The 18,242-nt window shown below is 42.4% G+C and overlaps 1 protein-coding gene across 1 annotated transcript in view; it reads left to right on the top strand.

Annotated features, from left to right (window-relative positions):
- Positions 1-18,242, top strand: part of dgkb (diacylglycerol kinase, beta) — a 65,526-nt gene that overhangs the window by 27,209 nt on the left and 20,075 nt on the right. Inside the window, exons 17-20 of the mRNA XM_070967221.1 lie at positions 2,164-2,249; positions 2,862-2,951; positions 3,763-3,923; positions 13,326-13,390. Coding sequence (XP_070823322.1) covers positions 2,164-2,249; positions 2,862-2,951; positions 3,763-3,923; positions 13,326-13,390 — 402 coding nt within the window. The remainder of the gene's footprint in view (positions 1-2,163; positions 2,250-2,861; positions 2,952-3,762; positions 3,924-13,325; positions 13,391-18,242) is intronic.

Raw genomic sequence — 18,242 nt, 5'->3', positions numbered from 1 at the left:
ATGAGGTGAGTTCACACATAACGAATCCTGGAGACGACGGTATCATGCTGTAGCCTCGGACGAGCACCGGCTCCATATGCATAAGCCCGTATGTTCACGGAGAGCCGGTGACACGGATGACTGACGGACGGAGAGGGGTGAAGCTCTCCACACAGCACATGTGATCGCGCATACAGACGAGGGGCTCACGGCGGGCTGTAGGCGCGGCCGGCGTCGGCTTTTCCTATGCTTCACATCTGTGATTAAGAAAATGAACGGATCATTTACATGCACGAGGCTGCTTCACTTTGCTGTCGCCAGCGGCGTTAAAACATACAGGAATGGCTCGCCGCCGTGCTGCCACGTTGTTTGGCTTTGATTAGATCTGAAAACAGAATCTTTGCAGCTTATAACAGATAAATAACACAGCGGCACACGCAGGGGACAAAAACCTCCGTCGCAGCTTTCACGTCACAGATTGAGCGCCGACTTTTTGGAGCTGACCTCGCCTCAAACGTCACCTGCATCCCCTCTCTCCCCAGAGCCGATGACCTCGCCCCGCTGTAACCTCGTTAATATTTGGCCAAGTGTGCTGACCGCAGCTCACATTAGCGAGGTGAACGGTCACCGTCAGACACGGCAGGCCGAGGCAGCCGCACGCACTGCTGTCAATTAGCTGCCTCGCTAATGCAATTACAGCAAATTAAGTGTTTGTTTCTTGGTATTTAAATATCCCCAAAGTTGCCTTTCATGTTTGCGGCCGTCTGTTTTGCGTCTAATATGGTTTGTGGTCCCAGTTGGAGAGTAATTGAGCGAATCATTTACCCGCCATACGAGGCTCAGAGGCTGGCTCATTCAGTTAGGGCTTTGTTATTGTGAAGGAACGGAAGAAGTTGGCCTGAACATTGCCTGTCATGATCCAATTAGGCTTCCAACAGGCAGGCTAGCTCGCTGGATGAATAATTGTCAGTGCGACATGTGTTATTTTGTGGGATTAGAGGGAGTTTGCAGTGAAGCAGCGGGCTCAAAAATATGCTTGTGATGTGCACTCGGTCTGTTATGTGATGACTCTCATTGTCAGAAAGGCTGAGAGAAATGTCTGAATTAAGCTTCATTTCTGTGAGCACGTGAACAAAATATGTCAATTTTAATTTATTTTTAAAAGCAGAATGAAAATGAAAATCAACTATCACATGAAAGAAACTTTTTTTTAATCACATCCAGAGGAAAATTTAGAAAATGAACAGAATGAAGGTACAGGTTGAGTGAAAATAGAAATAATTGATAGAGATATTTGGGGCCTTTTGAGCCGTTTGAAAAACTCAACTTAAATTAGTTTTATCAGCTTGATGCTTTGCGTCTTTTCCTGATTTTTAAATTACTCATAAGCACGGTTCATTATTTCTTTATAGGCTCTCGGAGACTCCGGCTGTAAAACGTGATCTGATATAATGGACTTTCATCTGCTCTGTATCTGATTTATGTTTACAGAGCTCTAACGCAGCACCAAACCCAAATAAGTCTGTCTGGATATCTGTTAGCTGGAGTTTTATAACCGCCTGCTCATAAGAGGAGACATAAGAAGCATCCCTGTGTGCTGTTGGATAAGAAACTTCATAAACATGTCTATGAATTACTTTCTAAAAACGGCTTTAATACATTTGTTTATGTGCAACTCATATAACATCTAAAACATGGAAAATGTCCTTATTTGATTTAACAACATCAAACATGAAAGGTTGGTTTGTGGCAGAGAGAAGGATCATCACCTCAATACTTTTCTACATGTTGAGTCTTAACAAGGTCAGAAGAGGAAAAGGGTTTATTTATTATTATTATTATTATTATTATTATTATTATTATTATTATTATTATTATTATTATTATTACCTGTGAGTCTGTGAGACTCCAAACAACCTGTTCTCACTCTTTGGTGTCACTTTTTAGCACACTGCGACACCTTTAGTACTGAAAAGGAGTAAGAAGTATCATATATCCCTCTGAAATGTGGTATAAAATAGCAGAAAATGGAAGTACTCAGAGTACAAGTACCTCAAAACTGAGTAAATGTACTTATTTACTCTCCGGCAGTGTAAAATGGGCATAAGGAATAAAAAAAGAAGCGTATTTAGGAATAAATGTTAACGTCTTTCAAACAGCTTGTTGTGTGTTTGTCGTTTGCAGGCTGAACTTCTTCAGAGATGTTCCAGATTTCAGAGTGCTGGCCTGCGGAGGGGACGGCACCGTGGGCTGGATCCTGGACTTCATAGGTACTGAGGGTCCACAGAAACCCTTCTTTTACACACAATGCAAACGGCCAAGCCTCCTGGTGCTCTGGGATATTTACTCATACCGTCTGATCACGTACAACATCGTGGAACTTAAATACTCCATTTCCTTTTAAGGCAAAAATTGCATTTGTTTTTATTAGTTTTCAAAGCCGGCATCACTCGTGCTGTTCAGCCTGAAATGGTAAAGTGTACTTTATGGTCTGTATATAAACACTTTAATTATGTCCAAGAGTGTGTATTCAGGGGTGGTAAAATGGGGTGATTACATGAGTTGGAAAACAACATTCTAGTCATCATTTGAGGAAAAAAAAGAATCACCTGGCCGCCTCTATTTGGTCTTGAAGATGTGTTACTTCTTCTGGCTCTCAAAAATTGCCTCAATTTTTTATCAATCAAAACAAAGAGAGGTAATAACCTTCGGGCAAAATGTGTCTCTTGAAATAGACTGAACGAGTCCACATTCACATTGACTTTTACAAGTAGGGCTGCAAAATGGATTTGATGCTTTCTTTGCAAGTCTTTGCAGTGAGTTTGTTTTCTTTGTTTGGCCTCGTTTCGCATCATGTTGTGATATTTGTCCCGCTGCTCCAGATAAGGCCAACCTGGACAGGAACCCCCCCGTGTGCATACTTCCTCTTGGCACGGGCAACGACCTGGCAAGATGTCTGCGATGGGGAGGAGGTACTGACAGAAAATAGACACATTGCAGTGAAATGCGTGGCCTCAATTCACCTTTTTTACATTAAATACATAAGTATGCTTTGTTATGACATTTCATTATTATCATAATTATTATTAGCGTTAATGGGAGGAAGCTCAGGGAGTAACGACAAGGCTGCAAATTACATTTATTATCATGATCGATTCATCAGCAGGTTAGTTTCTAGATTAATCAATCAATTAATGTCTGTGAAATGTCAAGTTTTTTTGTTTTTTCAAAACCAAATTCAAAGACATCAAGTTTCTAATCTTAAAACAGAGAAAATCCTCACGTTTGAGAAGCTGCAGCCAGAGAGCGTTTGGACTTTTACTTAAAGATAGACGATAAGATAAGTGATGAATCCGTTATCAGAATAGTTGATTTTTCAGTTGATGCATCAGTTCTTTATCTTTTAACTGAATCTGAGAGGTGGGAGACCCAAACTGGGAATATATGGAGCACAGTTCAACAGATTCCATGTTTTCCTTTAATTCTAGTCAGACAAATTTCAATCTTCAATACACTGGAGCTGTAGCTGCATGTTAAGTCAATAATGAGTCTGTAAATAATCGTTTCTGGATGCACAAATCTCTTTTCTGTTGCTGAGCTTCGGGGAGGACCGTCATGTTAACACTACATGGTTGATCAATGTCCGATATTTGACAGCAGCCAATATCAGCCCGATGAATCAATGACCCCGGAAGTGCTCAGAGGTGCTTTGCTGCATGTGAAGCATCATCCAAGCTTTTCCAGACCCGTTTTAACACGTTCTCTGTTCCCTCTCTTCCCGAGGCTACGAGGGCGAGAGCCTGCTGAAGATAATGCGGGACATCGAGAACAGTTCGGAGGTGATGCTGGATCGCTGGAAGATTGATGTCACACCCACAGACAAGGATGAGCGAGGCGACCCGGTGCCTTACAGCATCGTAAACAACTACTTCTCCATCGGAGTGGTGAGTCGGGCTTCAGGCAGCGTTGATGGGGCGGGAGAGAAGGAACAGTCACATGAGGGATGATGCTTGTGTTAGTGTGGAGTTCATGAGTTCAGTGGTTCATACTCAAGGTTTGCTGCAGACAGTTTAAATGTTTTCATAAATGAAAACCACAAAGAGGAAGATCTCCTCAAACTCAGAGAACTGAAAGTGCTGTTAGGAGTCGAGGGCCACAACAAATGCAAACAGGAAAGAGCGTGAAAGACAAGCCCTGAGTGGAATAAAACATCTTTATTAGCTGAAACCCTGTCGTGTTTCCTGCTGCAAGAGGAAACTGATCACAGCATTTTCCTGTAAATACGTCAGATCATCTTTGGCTGCTTGAACATAGCTGCTCTTCTGTGTATCTGTGAAGCGATTGACAGTCGATTCCATGTTGCCCAGCAAAATAAAGCAGCCGTGCCCTCATTACAACAAACACCTCAGTGAGATCAGGATCATGGTGAGTCTCACTTCTACGTGTCAAATCTAACCGACTTCAAAGCAGGAAAAAAATCTGTTAAACTGTTTAGTTTCTGCATCCCAAATGATGTTTTTCTGGTGGCTTTTTATAAAATTTTTAACACTTTATTAATAATCAAAATAAACAAGGTAAATACCCAGATTAAAAAGATAAAAGCAAACAAATGAGCCCCGCTCATAGTCCAAATAAGAAAACCAGTTAGAATAATAATGTTAATAATAAGAAATGTGTTTGTTGCAAGAGGTGTAAAACAGGATTAAAGACAATGTTAGGCCAGAAACAGAAATAAACAATCCCTAAAACATTTCAGAAAAGTCTAAAATATTGAAAATAATAGCAATAAAACCAGCAGGAAGAAAATATGGAATTACCAAAGATAAAACAACAAAGTTAAATCACTCCAAATTAAAAAAAAACTGTATGTGTGTTTGTGTAAAAGTCGTTATCTTCTGCATTTTCTTTACTATAAAACAACATCTTTGATATTGTGTTGAAAATGCACAAATCAGAGGTAAACTACATTTGGTCCAGTTGGTAAATTAGACTTACAATGTGATTATTATTATTATTGTTTTACTTTTATTACCAAATTTAACCTGCAAATGCTAAAATAAACCAGAATCAGCTTTACTGGCCAAATTTGTGTGCACATATAAGCAATTTGACAGTGCTTTAAACATTACACTGAATGTACTTGCACAGGAAAAAAGGACTTAAAGCTCAGTGAGGACAAAAAGACAAAAGAAGAAGACAAACAAGTTAAATAGCACAAAAATATGAAACAACAAAATTTACCCTGTGCAGGTATTTCTGTTGTGATGAATGTACATGTTAAAAACTGCGTTACTGGATGAACAATAGATGATAAAGTGGACAGTAACAGTACAAATAAGCTGATTATAATGTTACTATATTGATTGTTGCACCATCATGGCACAGAAAGCAGTGTTGCAGGAGCATCTCTTCTTCCATATCCCACTCATTTCACCTCCTGGTTTCTTAAAACTTTTGTTTCTTTCGGATCTTTTAAAGCAGATCAGGTTCATTAGTGTGAGCTCAAACACTGACACTGACCGTCCAATGAGAGTTCAGACTTCTCTGCAGGGTCGCAGCAGTGCCGCAGGTTTGAGCTGATGTTAGTCCTTTTCCACGCCAAAGTTCAGTGAAATGACGGCGATGAAGAGTCTCACAGGGGCCAGTGAGGAGCTTAACCCAAACCCAAACAGAGCGAAGACAGACGCCACAAACGAACGGACTGACTGACGGACTGCAAATTAAATCCTTTCTGTCAATAATTCTTGGTTCTGTTAAAGGTTGAATGGGAAAAACAAACCTGACGCAGTACCTGCAGTAACAGCATAATCACTCAATTATTTGCTTTGATCACATTCTGGTTAGGCCTTTATTGAGATGTGCTCAAACCTCAACCGTCTCTGATTGGTAAACAAGCCTTGTTGTGTATCTGCATGGTGTCAGGCCGCCATCAGCACCCCCCACCCCCCGTCCATCTCCGCCATAATGACACTTATTTCACGTAGCTCATGTTAGCCATTACTGATAAATGTCAGGGGGAAATATGGTAATTGACATTTGCAGGTGGTAGAGGAGGGAGCCACTCGATGTTGTGAGATTGGAGCAGACCGTGGCAGGGACATAAGTGATGCATGGCCTTACAAATGTTAGTTGAATAACACCTCCAGCCTGGGCCCCTAATGACGATGTTAGAGGATATTAGAGGACAGCTCTTGTTAACATTGTGATAGAGGAGAGCAGTGGCTGTAATCTGTCTGCAGTGCTGAACATATGGTGATGTGTGCAGGGGGAAGTGGTTACAGTGTGAAGTACATCTCGTCCTGGTGTTTAAGTGCATTCATTTCCAGCCGTAGATGTAAACACACGTTTCTTCTTCTTTTGTTTCAAATCGTATTTCTTCTGTGGATTTTGAAGACAGAATGAGCCAAAAACAGGACGATGTGAATGCATGCCAACATGTGAAGTGCCCGGGAGGAAAAAGGAAAAAAAACTGCTTTTAACCTTAAAAAGTCTGAAAATCTGCTAATGTCTGCACGTCAGAAGTTTTAAGATTCACTCAGGCAGGGTCTGAATCTGGAACGATATATTCTGCTCCACCTTTTGACTTTGTTCGCTCCTTCATCCTTTTCACCTGGATTACCGCTCTTTCTTGTCTCAATCTCATTTGATTATCTCCCGCTCCACCTCCGACATGGCTGGACGGATCCACTTGAAGGTGTGGGGGGAGACGAAGATGGTCGGCTCCTCTTCCTGTACCTGCCTTACAGTACAGGTAGTGTGGGACTGGTAACGCCCTATCAAATCGCCGCTCGAATATCAAGGTGGTCGAACTTTTTACCCACAATTCTTTCCCCACATTGCTTGCAATGGGCCGACCCATCTGGCCCATCTAACCCTAACCCTATAGGAAGTCCACCACAGTGACATCACGCAAGTCGTAAAAGACGACAGCTTATGATTGGTCTGGGACCAACAAGCAAGAATTTCTGAATTTAAGACTCTGTAGTGGCTTAATCTCAATCTGACACAGTGAGCGTTTCTAACAGATATAAACCTTCTGCTCACCGTCATCACTGTCCCCTCGTATAGAGGCTGGTTGCACAGCGGCAGTGTCCTGTTCAATAACGAGACAAAACTGAAGTGAACTGGATGTAACTCTGGTGTCTGTAACAATGCAAACAAGTACAGGAATATTTACGAAACCAGCTTTCCAAATATTTTATGAGGCAGGACATTTATTCAGCACATTTTTAGGCCTGAAGGATTCACACAAAACCAGAAACTCAACAAAACATCCGTAAAAACAGAGCGATGCCAAAGTCTAGAAGCAAAGACAGAACAGGAGTATGAACCTCAGATCCACATGAGAGGCCAGTCAGAAGATCAGAGACAGAAGATGAGACAAGATCAGGTGTGAATGATTCTCAGGGCAGAAATCAGGCACAGCAACAGGATTTCAGTTTCGGGTGGGCCACAGTTACTTTGGGTGGGCCTCTTGATTCTGTTTCCAACTGGTTTCCAACAAAAATGACTGGTATCAGGCTGTGGAGGGCGACTAGTACGTATCTAGTACTAGTATGTCACTATCTGTATTTTCACTTTGGATCGAGTGGATCAATACATCAATTCATTACGAAAGCAGACATTTGAATGGCTGTCAATTCATTTTTCTTTGATCTGACTGGATCACTCTTTGAATTGAGCGATCAGAGGACTGGGTGAGCTACACTGACTTTTCACAGGAGAGAGAGCGAGCTGTTCTTTCATGACCTTTACTGTCTGTGAAGGTCATCTGAAGACAGTCAAGTCAGGCAGGAGTATTTAGCTCTACCTCCCGTGTTGTCTACAGTTTCTACAAGTTCTGGTTTTGATGGGAAAAGCATTTGCAGGTATATAAAAAAGCAATGATATGCTTTCCTAAATACACCGTGTCTACATAGTTGGAAAATGACGTGTTGCTGTATTCAAACAGCCATAGCGATTCATTCAACTGTAGCAGCCTGTGCCGACGATAGAATCCACCGGCCTTCTCAGTCACCATTCTTTGCCGAACAACCGGCAGATTGTGATGTGCGTGCGCGAGCGTAACATGTCTGGGATGACCAATGATGGCCCGCTGCGACTGGGCGAGACCTCATGTGATAATAACCGAATAAGTGTTATATGTATTTTTTTTTTATTTTTTTTTCAAATGGAAGCATTTTTGCTTTAAGGGTTTTATTAATTTTTTAATCCTTAAAATAAATGTTAAGAAAAATCTCAAAGTCATTTAGGGTGGGCCAGGTGTACAAGTGGGTGGGCCTGACGGGCCTGGCAGAAATGCCGTGATTTTAGAAAAACTTTTCATTTCATCACACTGAACGTTGGCTCCCCTTCATTCTGTTAAGGAAAGCCACAAAAGCCCAAAAGTGACGGTAAGTTCTGATGTTCGATGCGACCGGTTGATTCCTCGACACTCAACTGAACTCAGGGAGAAGATTAGCGGAGAACGTCTTCGGCCCGCCTGCTCATGAAGTCATTATAAGTCCTGTTGTCTTTGCTCTGTTAGTGGGATTAGCGCCCTGCAGGCGTGATGATGACAAATGAAGTTGTTTGTGGGGGATTAAGAAGACTTTGAGCTCTCTATGGATTCGAGTGTGATATAATATTTTGTGACACATTTTGCATCAGATTTTTTTGCTTCCCGTCGACTGAAAAAAAAAAAAAATTACAATAAAGATTATGCGACAAGTCAAGCTAATAATTACCTCAGAGATTATGCAGATGAAGGGCGGATTGTTTCTGTAATGACATTGTTGAAATCAAAACCTCAGCAGTCGCAGCCGCCGTGGACGTGAAGCGCCACCGCCAGCGTTTGCTCCAATCTGAAGTCCTTTAACGAGAAGTCCTGTTGGATGTCGATTTGACTGCTTGTTCTCATGCCGCTCACACTCAGATCATTGGTGTCAAACAAACTGCCAGCGTCTTCATTTTCAAATCATTTCAGCCCCGAAGCGGTGCAGGTAAGAGGTGGAAGGAGATTCTTCTTCCTTTACCAAAAAAAAAAGACCTTTTTTTTTTTTTTGGTAAATTCTTCCAACCTAACCTTCTGCCACGGCCCAGTGGGATTGAGAATTAATGGCGCCATCCCTTTGGGAGGATGTGGAAGTGACGTGAAGTGTAATGATCTCAATCAGGGCCAGGGGTGAGAGACAGAACTAATCACTGAGCACACTCCACTACCATAATGCAGTCAGTCGCCCTAATGACCCTGGTGCTCCTGTCAAAGCCATTATTCTCCCCCATACTGAAAGGCACATCAAACCGCTGGGGCCCACTCATAATTGGACTAAACTTTGAGCTATGAGAGGACATTACACATGTCCTGTATTAATTTGGGTGCCAGATTTTTACATTGGTAATTATTTGAGGGCAGCTAGGGGGAGAGAGAGAGTGAGTGAGCTGACGACATCCCACCGCCGCGAGGGGGTCAAGGCGTGAGGATGTGAGTGTGTCCTGCACGTGTTGATGCTGCGACTGACTGCTACAGGATTATTTGGGTTTTTGTTTTAATACTCAGTGAGGCGGCAGGTGAGAGGTGTAGTACAGTAAATTTATTTTGTTTTATTTTAGTGGGGATCCTGAAGCTTTCGGTCGCATCTCATGATCTTCATCAGTAGATGTTTGGGGTGTTTTCTTTTTCAATGCCAGATTTTATTTCCGATGCCAGAATTTAAAGTCGCCGCTGTGGCCTCATACAGGTGGAGGTCACGTGTCTGTCACGGTGCTGCTGAGCTTAGTTCAAAGTTAATTTCCAACCTTGGAAACAGCAGTTGAGGCTGACCACAAGGTCCATTTAGTCACTTTTCTGGAGCTTTCCGTTACGCCAAATAATCTTCAACAGCAGATGGAGTTATCCAAAAGAATAAACTTTGAACCTGAGCTCGTAAACCAGCATGAACAGTCGAAGAAGAGGTCATGTGATGTGATGAAAAGATTCCAGCTGCTAAATGAACCTTCTGCGCTGCTGTTCCCTTTGAACTTGAACAATACTTAAAACTGAAACTAAGAGCCTGGTTGTTTCAAAGGCAGCCAATTCACATTGAAAAGCTCAAACTCAAACTGAAATCAAGTAAAAGTAAGGATTTTGGATTTGATCGGTTCTATTGGGGAGGACCTCTCGGAGAATAGTCCTCAGGATGTGCGATCAACTCGGACTTGAGTATTTCAGAGAAAATTCAATCATTTAGGCAACTCAAAAAAAAATATTTTTAACATTGTCTTTACTGACACACATGTATAAACATAAAAAATAATTTCCTGCAACAGAACTCCTTCAAAGCGTTTGCCAACACCAGGCTGAAAGTTCAAAGTGCGCACCTGTGAGGGCACCTGTCGCTGTCACAGTGTCCTGACACACTTTCCCATGTTTCATCCTTCAAATGAAACAGCTGAAGGAAAGTGAAGGTGAACGGCTCCAGTTACTGTCCACACCGAGGCTAAAACTTGACGCCTCGCCTCGTAAAGATCTTGGTTTGCTAGCACATACGTTTCTTTCGGGAGTGAAAGAAAGAAAAACTCATTTTTAAATTGATTTTTCTTCTTTAAACACGCGACTGGATGAAGGATGTTGCTGCTTGGCTCAGCATCGCTTCATAAAACCGTGTTTGCTAAACAGTTTGTTTTCTCAACTTCTTCTTGGAATCAGCGTTGTACAAACGCAGCATCGATGCAGAGTGACAAAGGCCTTTATCACTCCCGCTTGCTTGAAATCGCTGTTTACTGTTGCAAAAGCCGCAGCTCCACTTGTACAGATCTCAGATAATAGACCCCAAACCAAAGGGGAGACAACCTCTCCTCGCTTCTGCTCTCTTGTTTGCAGCTATTGTCCTGTTTGTAAGAAAATCAAGTTACAATCTCTCAGATATATCCATCATCTCACCTTTCTGGCTCGCGTTGGAAGCGTGAGGTGAGTCTGCGGGGATCTTGAAGGATTCTTTTGGTCTTCTGCTTACAGCGTCTTGAAGAGACATCAAGAGAAGCTCCATTGATTTTTCTCTTTTGGCTTCTCCTAAATTTCTGTACAGAGAGCTAGCAGGGGGTCCTCCCTGTACGTGCTGTTTCAATGGTGCCACTCAAAATGGAGTGGGTCAAAACAGATTGCTTCAGTGGAAATGGGGGAGGGGAGGGGGGACCAGCCCGAAAGTTTACAGCAACTTTCCCCCACTCTTTCCTGAGATGTTTTCACAGCCGGACAAGTTTGTTTTCCACGAAGGCCTTGCCAGCATTTTTCTGCTGACACCGACTTAGAAGTGTAAATTAAAGGAAGTCTCGGTGTTGTCAGTCCTTGTGTTCTGCAGTCTGTTCTCGAGGTACTCTGCATACTTTAGGACATAATTGACCTCATATATATTTGGATTTCAACTTAATTATGGTTTTTTTTTTTTTTTTGGACTAAACATCTCGTTCAAAGTAATAATATGATTATACAGCTTTCCTGCTCAGGCAGCAGTTTTGTGCTCCTCCAGTGCATTTGAACGGTTTATATAATCAATCAAATAATCAGTGAAACTTCCATAAAATATCAGACATTGTGGCCACTTGGTATTGATAAGCTTACTCATTATTTCCAAATCGTTTTGTCATCTGTGAAAACCACATATCTAACAGAACTTTTCAGGAGCTGTTTATCAGCTTTGTTTCACATGTTTCCAATAATGAGTCATTAAATTGATTACAAAGCTTCAGAAGAAGTTGATCAGGCCGTGAAGGAGCATTTGAGGGAGAGGTTGTGCACAGATCCAAACTCTTAAAGTGAAGGTAGGCGACTTTTAAACTCTTCAGATGAAGGAGTGACTTCACCTCCATAAAACCTTGGGTTGGCCTCTGACCCTGCTGCTGTGGGGGCAGGTGTCGTCCAGGACCCCCCATCAGGGAAATGTAATAGACTTGAAAACACTGAACCTGAGAGGTTAGATGTGGCCAAACTGTCACAGAGGATGGCTTGGTTCGCCCCTGAAACAATGGCCGCTGCTAAGTCGCTGATGGAGTCCAAGGTCGTTTCCCTCCTCATCACTCGCTCCATGACATTGATAGCGAACCGCTGATTATGAGCCATGTTTTCCTCGTTGTCGTTTGGTTGCCAGTCAGCGGGCGTCACTGAATGTTACCATGGAAACGTGGCTCTCAGTTCAGAGTTCGCCTCGTGGTCGGGTTGGCTGATGCCACGTATGACTGCAGACCGGTCTAAAAACCGGATCAGGTAGAATCCACAGACTCAGATGTGTTCTCCGTCTCATTTTAAAGAAGCTGCATTATGGGTTTGATTCTAAATATATATCTTATTCTACACATGACTAATCCTCCTGTCCAGGACTCCCCTTTCACACCTAATCAGGATCCTCTCCCCTGTTTACCTGTGGAATGATCCAAACAGGTGTTTCTGGAGCGTTCCACATCTTTCCCAGTCTGTGAAACGTGTTGCTCAATATAAAATCTAAAGTTTTTTTGTGTTGTTTTCAGTTGAGTTGATGTCACAAAGGATGAGATAAGGTTTCCCGTTCTGTGTAATTTATGTTTCCCGCAGCGTCCCGACTCTTTTGTGGAGAACAAGTCTTCCCAGACTGAGGTGGTGTGAACTGGTGAAGCGTCTCCGTCACACCACGCTAACATGTAACATGAACTGTATCGCCTTAACACCAAGAACCCCAATGAGGCTGCACTTTTTGCCCCAGGGAGGGAGAGGGGGAGAGATGGGAAAATCGGAAAGGGTGAGAGGAAGGTCGAGGGTGACATATAGAGCGACAGATAGAGAGAGGAGAGGTGGAGGAAGGGCGAGAGAAAACAACTTGGTTGCCGGGGTGTCGGCAGCATCCTGTAGGTTAGCTCGGAGCTGTGATTACTCACAATGTGAGTTTAATTAATTAGCCTGTGTGGAGACAGCATGCTGTTCATCAGGCTTTCTGTCAATACCTCTCCATCCCGGGCTCAACCCCGCCGCCACCTCCTGCACACAGCTTCTTTCAGCTTATAGAAATACACACAAGGGACGCGCAAGGTGTAACTGCACCATGTGAGAAGTTGGCAAAGTTAGTTAATGAGGGAGAGGTTGTGCTGGATGTAAAGGCGACGGTTGCATGTAAATAATTAAATTTGTAGGTGCGGATGTTGAGCCAAACTGTAAATGTGATCATATAACATCATGCCTTTAAAGTGCAGACAGCACGTTCGAGAGCTGCAACAGGAGCTCTTAAGTTTAAACGAGAAACAAGAACATGGAGGAGGAGGAGGAGGAGGCGTTTCAGGGGATGGAAATCTTGTTGTGTTTTCACAATGTAAACCTTAAAGAGATTAAATAAAACTCACGAGGGTTTGATTCTCTCTTTCAGGACGCGTCCATTGCGCATCGTTTCCACATTATGAGGGAGAAGCATCCTGAGAAGTTCAACAGCAGGTGAGTTTGTGTCTGTTTGCTTTGGCTCAGTTTATGGTGATGCATTAACCCAGAGGTCCCCAGCTGCTCGCCTCAGGCTCCATAAAACCATAAAGTAATGTGACAGCAGTTAAACCTCACTGAGGCGCGTTCAGGCTACCAGTGCTCTGCTGATTATAAACAACAGCTGAAAATTATAGAATAAAAAAAGGTGTTTTTATCAAACCATCACATCAACACATGAAATGTTTCTCCTTTTCTTTCTTCTTTGTTCAGTTTAAGAAAAATCAAGTTAAATATATCTCTTATCTATCACACCTGTGCTCAGCTAGTTGTGGAAAACTTCTACAACCAGCAAAGATGTGACTACGTGCACGATGGCGCCACCCTGCAGCCTTAATACCGGTTTGCCCCGGTGGCCACTCCCGGTACTGCAGCTAAAAAAATCAATCATAAAGCTCTCTCCCCAAATTTAGAAACATCTGTAAAACTGCAGCTATAAAACTGTTTTGTATGAAGAATTTAAGAATTCTTAGAAGCCATCACATTGGTTTTTGTGTTCTGCGAGCGGTTCTTCTTCATCTTTGAGTCTGGTTTCCACGGCATCCATTGAGTGAACGGACGATCACGGCGAGCTCACGCTGATTGGCTGCTTGTACCACTACATGCTGTCCCTTCCCCGCTCATTAGGAAGCAGGAAATGGCTCATAAAAATAAAAAACGTTGTTCTGGAAATCTGTTAAAATTTAAAATAGAAGAAAACACGACCCACTGCGTTAACTCAACTGAGAGCTCGTATGTAGGTCTGACATACAGAATCTCATTATTACGTTCTGTGGAGGGCGAGAAGGTGAAATGAAACTTTAAAAATGTCTTCCAGCTCCCATAATCTGCATCTTTTAGTTTTCTGATTGCTGATGGGAATTTCCAGATTGACTTCACAAGGACCAGGTTATTATCAGTTATCTAGCTGCAGTGTCTAATCACTCGCTCCAACACCTTCAGAACACAGGTTTCTGATTAAATATGGAGCTTTTAACACAGACGTTGGAGATGAAAATGATGAAAATGTCTCACAAATTTTCATATCAGTGATTTTAAACAGGAGACCTAAAAGACAGAATTTAGGGCTGATGTTGGTGCTGGTTTGTGTCCAGATAAACAGCATTTTTCACTGTTAAACCAGCGACAAAGACTGAAATGAGTCCATTTCCTCACATCAAATCTGAAGCCCGAACAGGCCGACGGCGCGTCTGCAGAACCTCTTCACGCGTAGCTGCTCAGCGTGACGAATGGACGGGCTTCATACTTAGCATGTGTGATTACCTCGAGGAGATGCGTTCACCTTTGGAGATGAACAAATGTGGCATCTATGTTTCCATCAATATTTAACGTCCCCAATACGTCTCCACTAGCGCCGGGGAGTAATTGCAGGCCTAATTGAATTTGCTTGGCTAGTTTGACATCATGGATCAGTCAGACTGATGACACGCAGCCTCCTAATAATCCCATTTGTACTCATTATCATATTTTACCCTGGCCTTAGTACAACATTTAGCCAGCTATCCTTCTGCTGCTTGTTGCTGGAATATGCAGACACAAAATGGTCCAAAGGGAAGCGGATGGCGAACATGGGCCTGTGGTGTGATGGTTAGCGATGGTTACGAGGGCTGTTGGATGTTGGAGAAGAGCCAACAACAAGGAGGCTGTGCAGTTAAAGACATTTAATTTTCCAACAAAACAAAGGTGGTGGTTCCTCCACCACGTCCTGACTTTGGGAAGCAGTTTTCCTGTTTTGGGCGCTTTGCAGCAGCAGGACGCTCCGACTGCATCTCTGTTGTTTTACCCCATTTTAAGCCCTTTGTGAAAAATGATTGAGATATTTTAAGAAAATTATTCTGTCTGTTATTTGAATCCAATTAATAATTCAAGAGGGGGAATGGGTTTAGGATCTCTCTATTACACACTATCCTTGCCAATTCAATAATGCATGATTATAGTTTTTCAAGGTAGCACAGATTTTGTTGGATTTGTCCAAAGGGCTCGTGTCCATTGGAAGCATATTGCAACTCATCACCGAGTCATTTTCCTGCAGCTGGAAGCTCTTTCTCAGGAACTTCAGTGACAATGAAAGCAACGTGCAAAATGTCTCGGGGGTGGGGGGACGTAGACTTTATTTCACTCTTATCAAGTCTGCAATAAGTATGTTTTTATCGAGAATGAAGGAGAGGAATAATGAGCAACTGCTAACAAGCTTTCAGCACCATTATTTCCATTCAATAGGAAAGTAATAGTGACAGATTCAGGCTTTTCCTTAGCATGACGCCTTTAGATAATAATTAAAACAACAGCGGTGATAATGACAAATCAAATAACAGCACATGAGACGGGACAAGTTTTCCATAACATGCAGAGGAAAAATGTGATTCACTTATGAAGCTTTCAAGAATCAATTCCTGCATTTAAATCCTCTTTTCACACAAAAAATACACAAACAGCATGTTGACATTTGACAATATACACGGAAATATCACAGCAGTGACGCCAAACCAACACAGTTAGCAGCTTTTTATCATTTGTCCAGATGTGAGATAAAACCTAATTTTTTCATTTATCCTGTAACTTAAATTCAAATATTTTCAAATGTCTCAAAGGTGAAGTGGCGGATTTACAGGGGATTTATTTTTTTAATTTTATAAATGAAAAGTTGATTGTTAGTAAGAAATGTCACTGTAAAGCTGATTTGGAGAACAAATATTTTATTGAAAATAATTGTACATATACTATTAAATTAGATAATTTTCTGGATAAATAATCAAAATCTCAGGCTGCACTTTAATTTATCCTTAATTCAAAGTGCAGTTATTTGAATATATTTTGATGGATAAAGAGGTCAGTATGCAAGCAGACAGTATTTTAGAATAAAGGCAGATCATTTGACGCTGAGTGAGAAATCAAATAACACTGTATCTCTAGACATCCTTTCATAAAAACGCTTATTTTCTCTACATTTGTCTTGTATTTTGTGCATGTTTTAACCTCGCCTTCGCTCCTGGAGGGACAAAGAAAGACGTGCATTGTTGAATTATTGGTTTTTAATCTGACAGCAGCAGTAATGGCTCCTCGCTTCCCTCGTGGACCAAATCTATACATTTTTTCACTGCACTGACCTTAAAGAAACTGAATGTTTAATCAGCTGTAATTACCAACCAAACAACATCATGTAGCTTTTGCTAATTATGAAATAAGGAGATTTTGTTGATGGGGGTCATACCCCCCCCCCCCCCTTCATTTCTCTGCTTCTATCCATCTTATGTATTTGCACCTTGGGGTGATTACCAGGGCGAAGGTGTGAAGATTTGACACTCGGCAGATAGATTCATTTACTGCCACTGCCGGACCTGGAGGTGATAATGAGGTTGAGGATTAAAAGCAGACAATCAGTCGGCCCGTGACGAGGGCCGCGCCACCTCCTCCTCCTCCTCCTCCTCGACCGCGTTGTTAAAATATACTACTCCCCCCTGTTTTTTTGCTGATCTCCCTGTAATTACACACTAATCTCTGACTCTGAGGGGACGAGACGGATAGCGAGAGAATCAAGGACGGAGAGGTGGAGTTTGTGCTCTTTCACTTTCAGTCTTATTTGTTTTACTGGCCTCCTGAGCTTCATGTCTGCAGCTCAGATGACTCTCTCTGCACGTCTGTAACTTTCAGTTGCGTTTTACTCCACGACAGAACTCAATACAACGTGAGAGCAATTTTAGTCAAAGTAAGAGAAAGAAGACATCATGTCTGCGTCCGTCTTTCGATTTCTCCTGTGAAATTGTTCCCAAACAATCAAGTCAATCATTTCACCTGCTTTCTGTTTTTTGGTCTGTTTGTTGTTTTGTGAAAACATTCAGTGGATTTGAATGAAATTCAATGATGAAAAACAGGTGATTGTTTTCTTGGGTTTACCCTTTTCGTGCATCACAGCTGAACCGTGAGCCGCAAATGAATCTGAATCTCTTCCTGGTTCAAGATGTTTTTTTTCACATCTTTAAAATTCTCCTAGATGTCAAACTCTTAAACAATGTGCAGCTTTAGTCGTCCAAATTTAGATGATGAGTGCGCACCAACCTCACGTAAGGCTGCACAGTTTGATGGCGTTCTGCCTGAAGGTGGCGCTACAGCAGCATGAGTTTCAACAGTATCACCACACAAGAACATTGATATTTTCTGAAACGCTCTCCACAGCATCTGCACTCTGAGGAAAGATGGTGCCCAGTAGCCAAATGGTTAAAACATGCTCCAGGTAACCACAAACAGCAGCTCAGTAACTCAAAAACCTCGTGGTTCATAATGAATCAGCTGCTAAGTTGTGGTTACGGTCAGGTGACTGAAACACTTCAGGTTTGAAGAAGACGGTGGTCACAGTTAATAAGAAGGCGAGCGTTGATTGCAGGTCTGTGGGTTTCAGATTCGCTCTGCTGGATCTCTCAAGCACTGAACTGCTTTCATACTGTAGATGGAAACACGCTGCAGGCGGCGCTCAGCGGTGACGCTGCTTGCCATGGTCCAGAGGTCTTTTAAGGAGAGAGGGCAGAACGAATCCCTTCGTTACCTTAGTCCTATTTAATGCAACTTTTTAAACTTTGCTCCTGATGCTAATGCTAGCATGTTAGTTTGGCAAATACTATTTGCACTGTTTAGATCCGATACAAACCTCAGGACGCAGCTTCGTGGCGCTGATCATATTTTGAAAACTTGGCCTCCGTGCAGCTTTTCGCTCCTTACGCTGATCATACAGTCACATCTGTGAGCGGAAACTTCTGATTCGGGACCTCTCTGCTGCAGCGTGAAAGCTGCCTCGGCTTCACCTGCGATGTTTGTT

This window comes from Chaetodon trifascialis, chromosome 7 (assembly GCF_039877785.1).
Source record: "Chaetodon trifascialis isolate fChaTrf1 chromosome 7, fChaTrf1.hap1, whole genome shotgun sequence".
Lineage (NCBI taxonomy): Eukaryota > Metazoa > Chordata > Actinopteri > Chaetodontiformes > Chaetodontidae > Chaetodon > Chaetodon trifascialis.
This window is presented reverse-complemented; position numbering and strand designations above follow the sequence as displayed.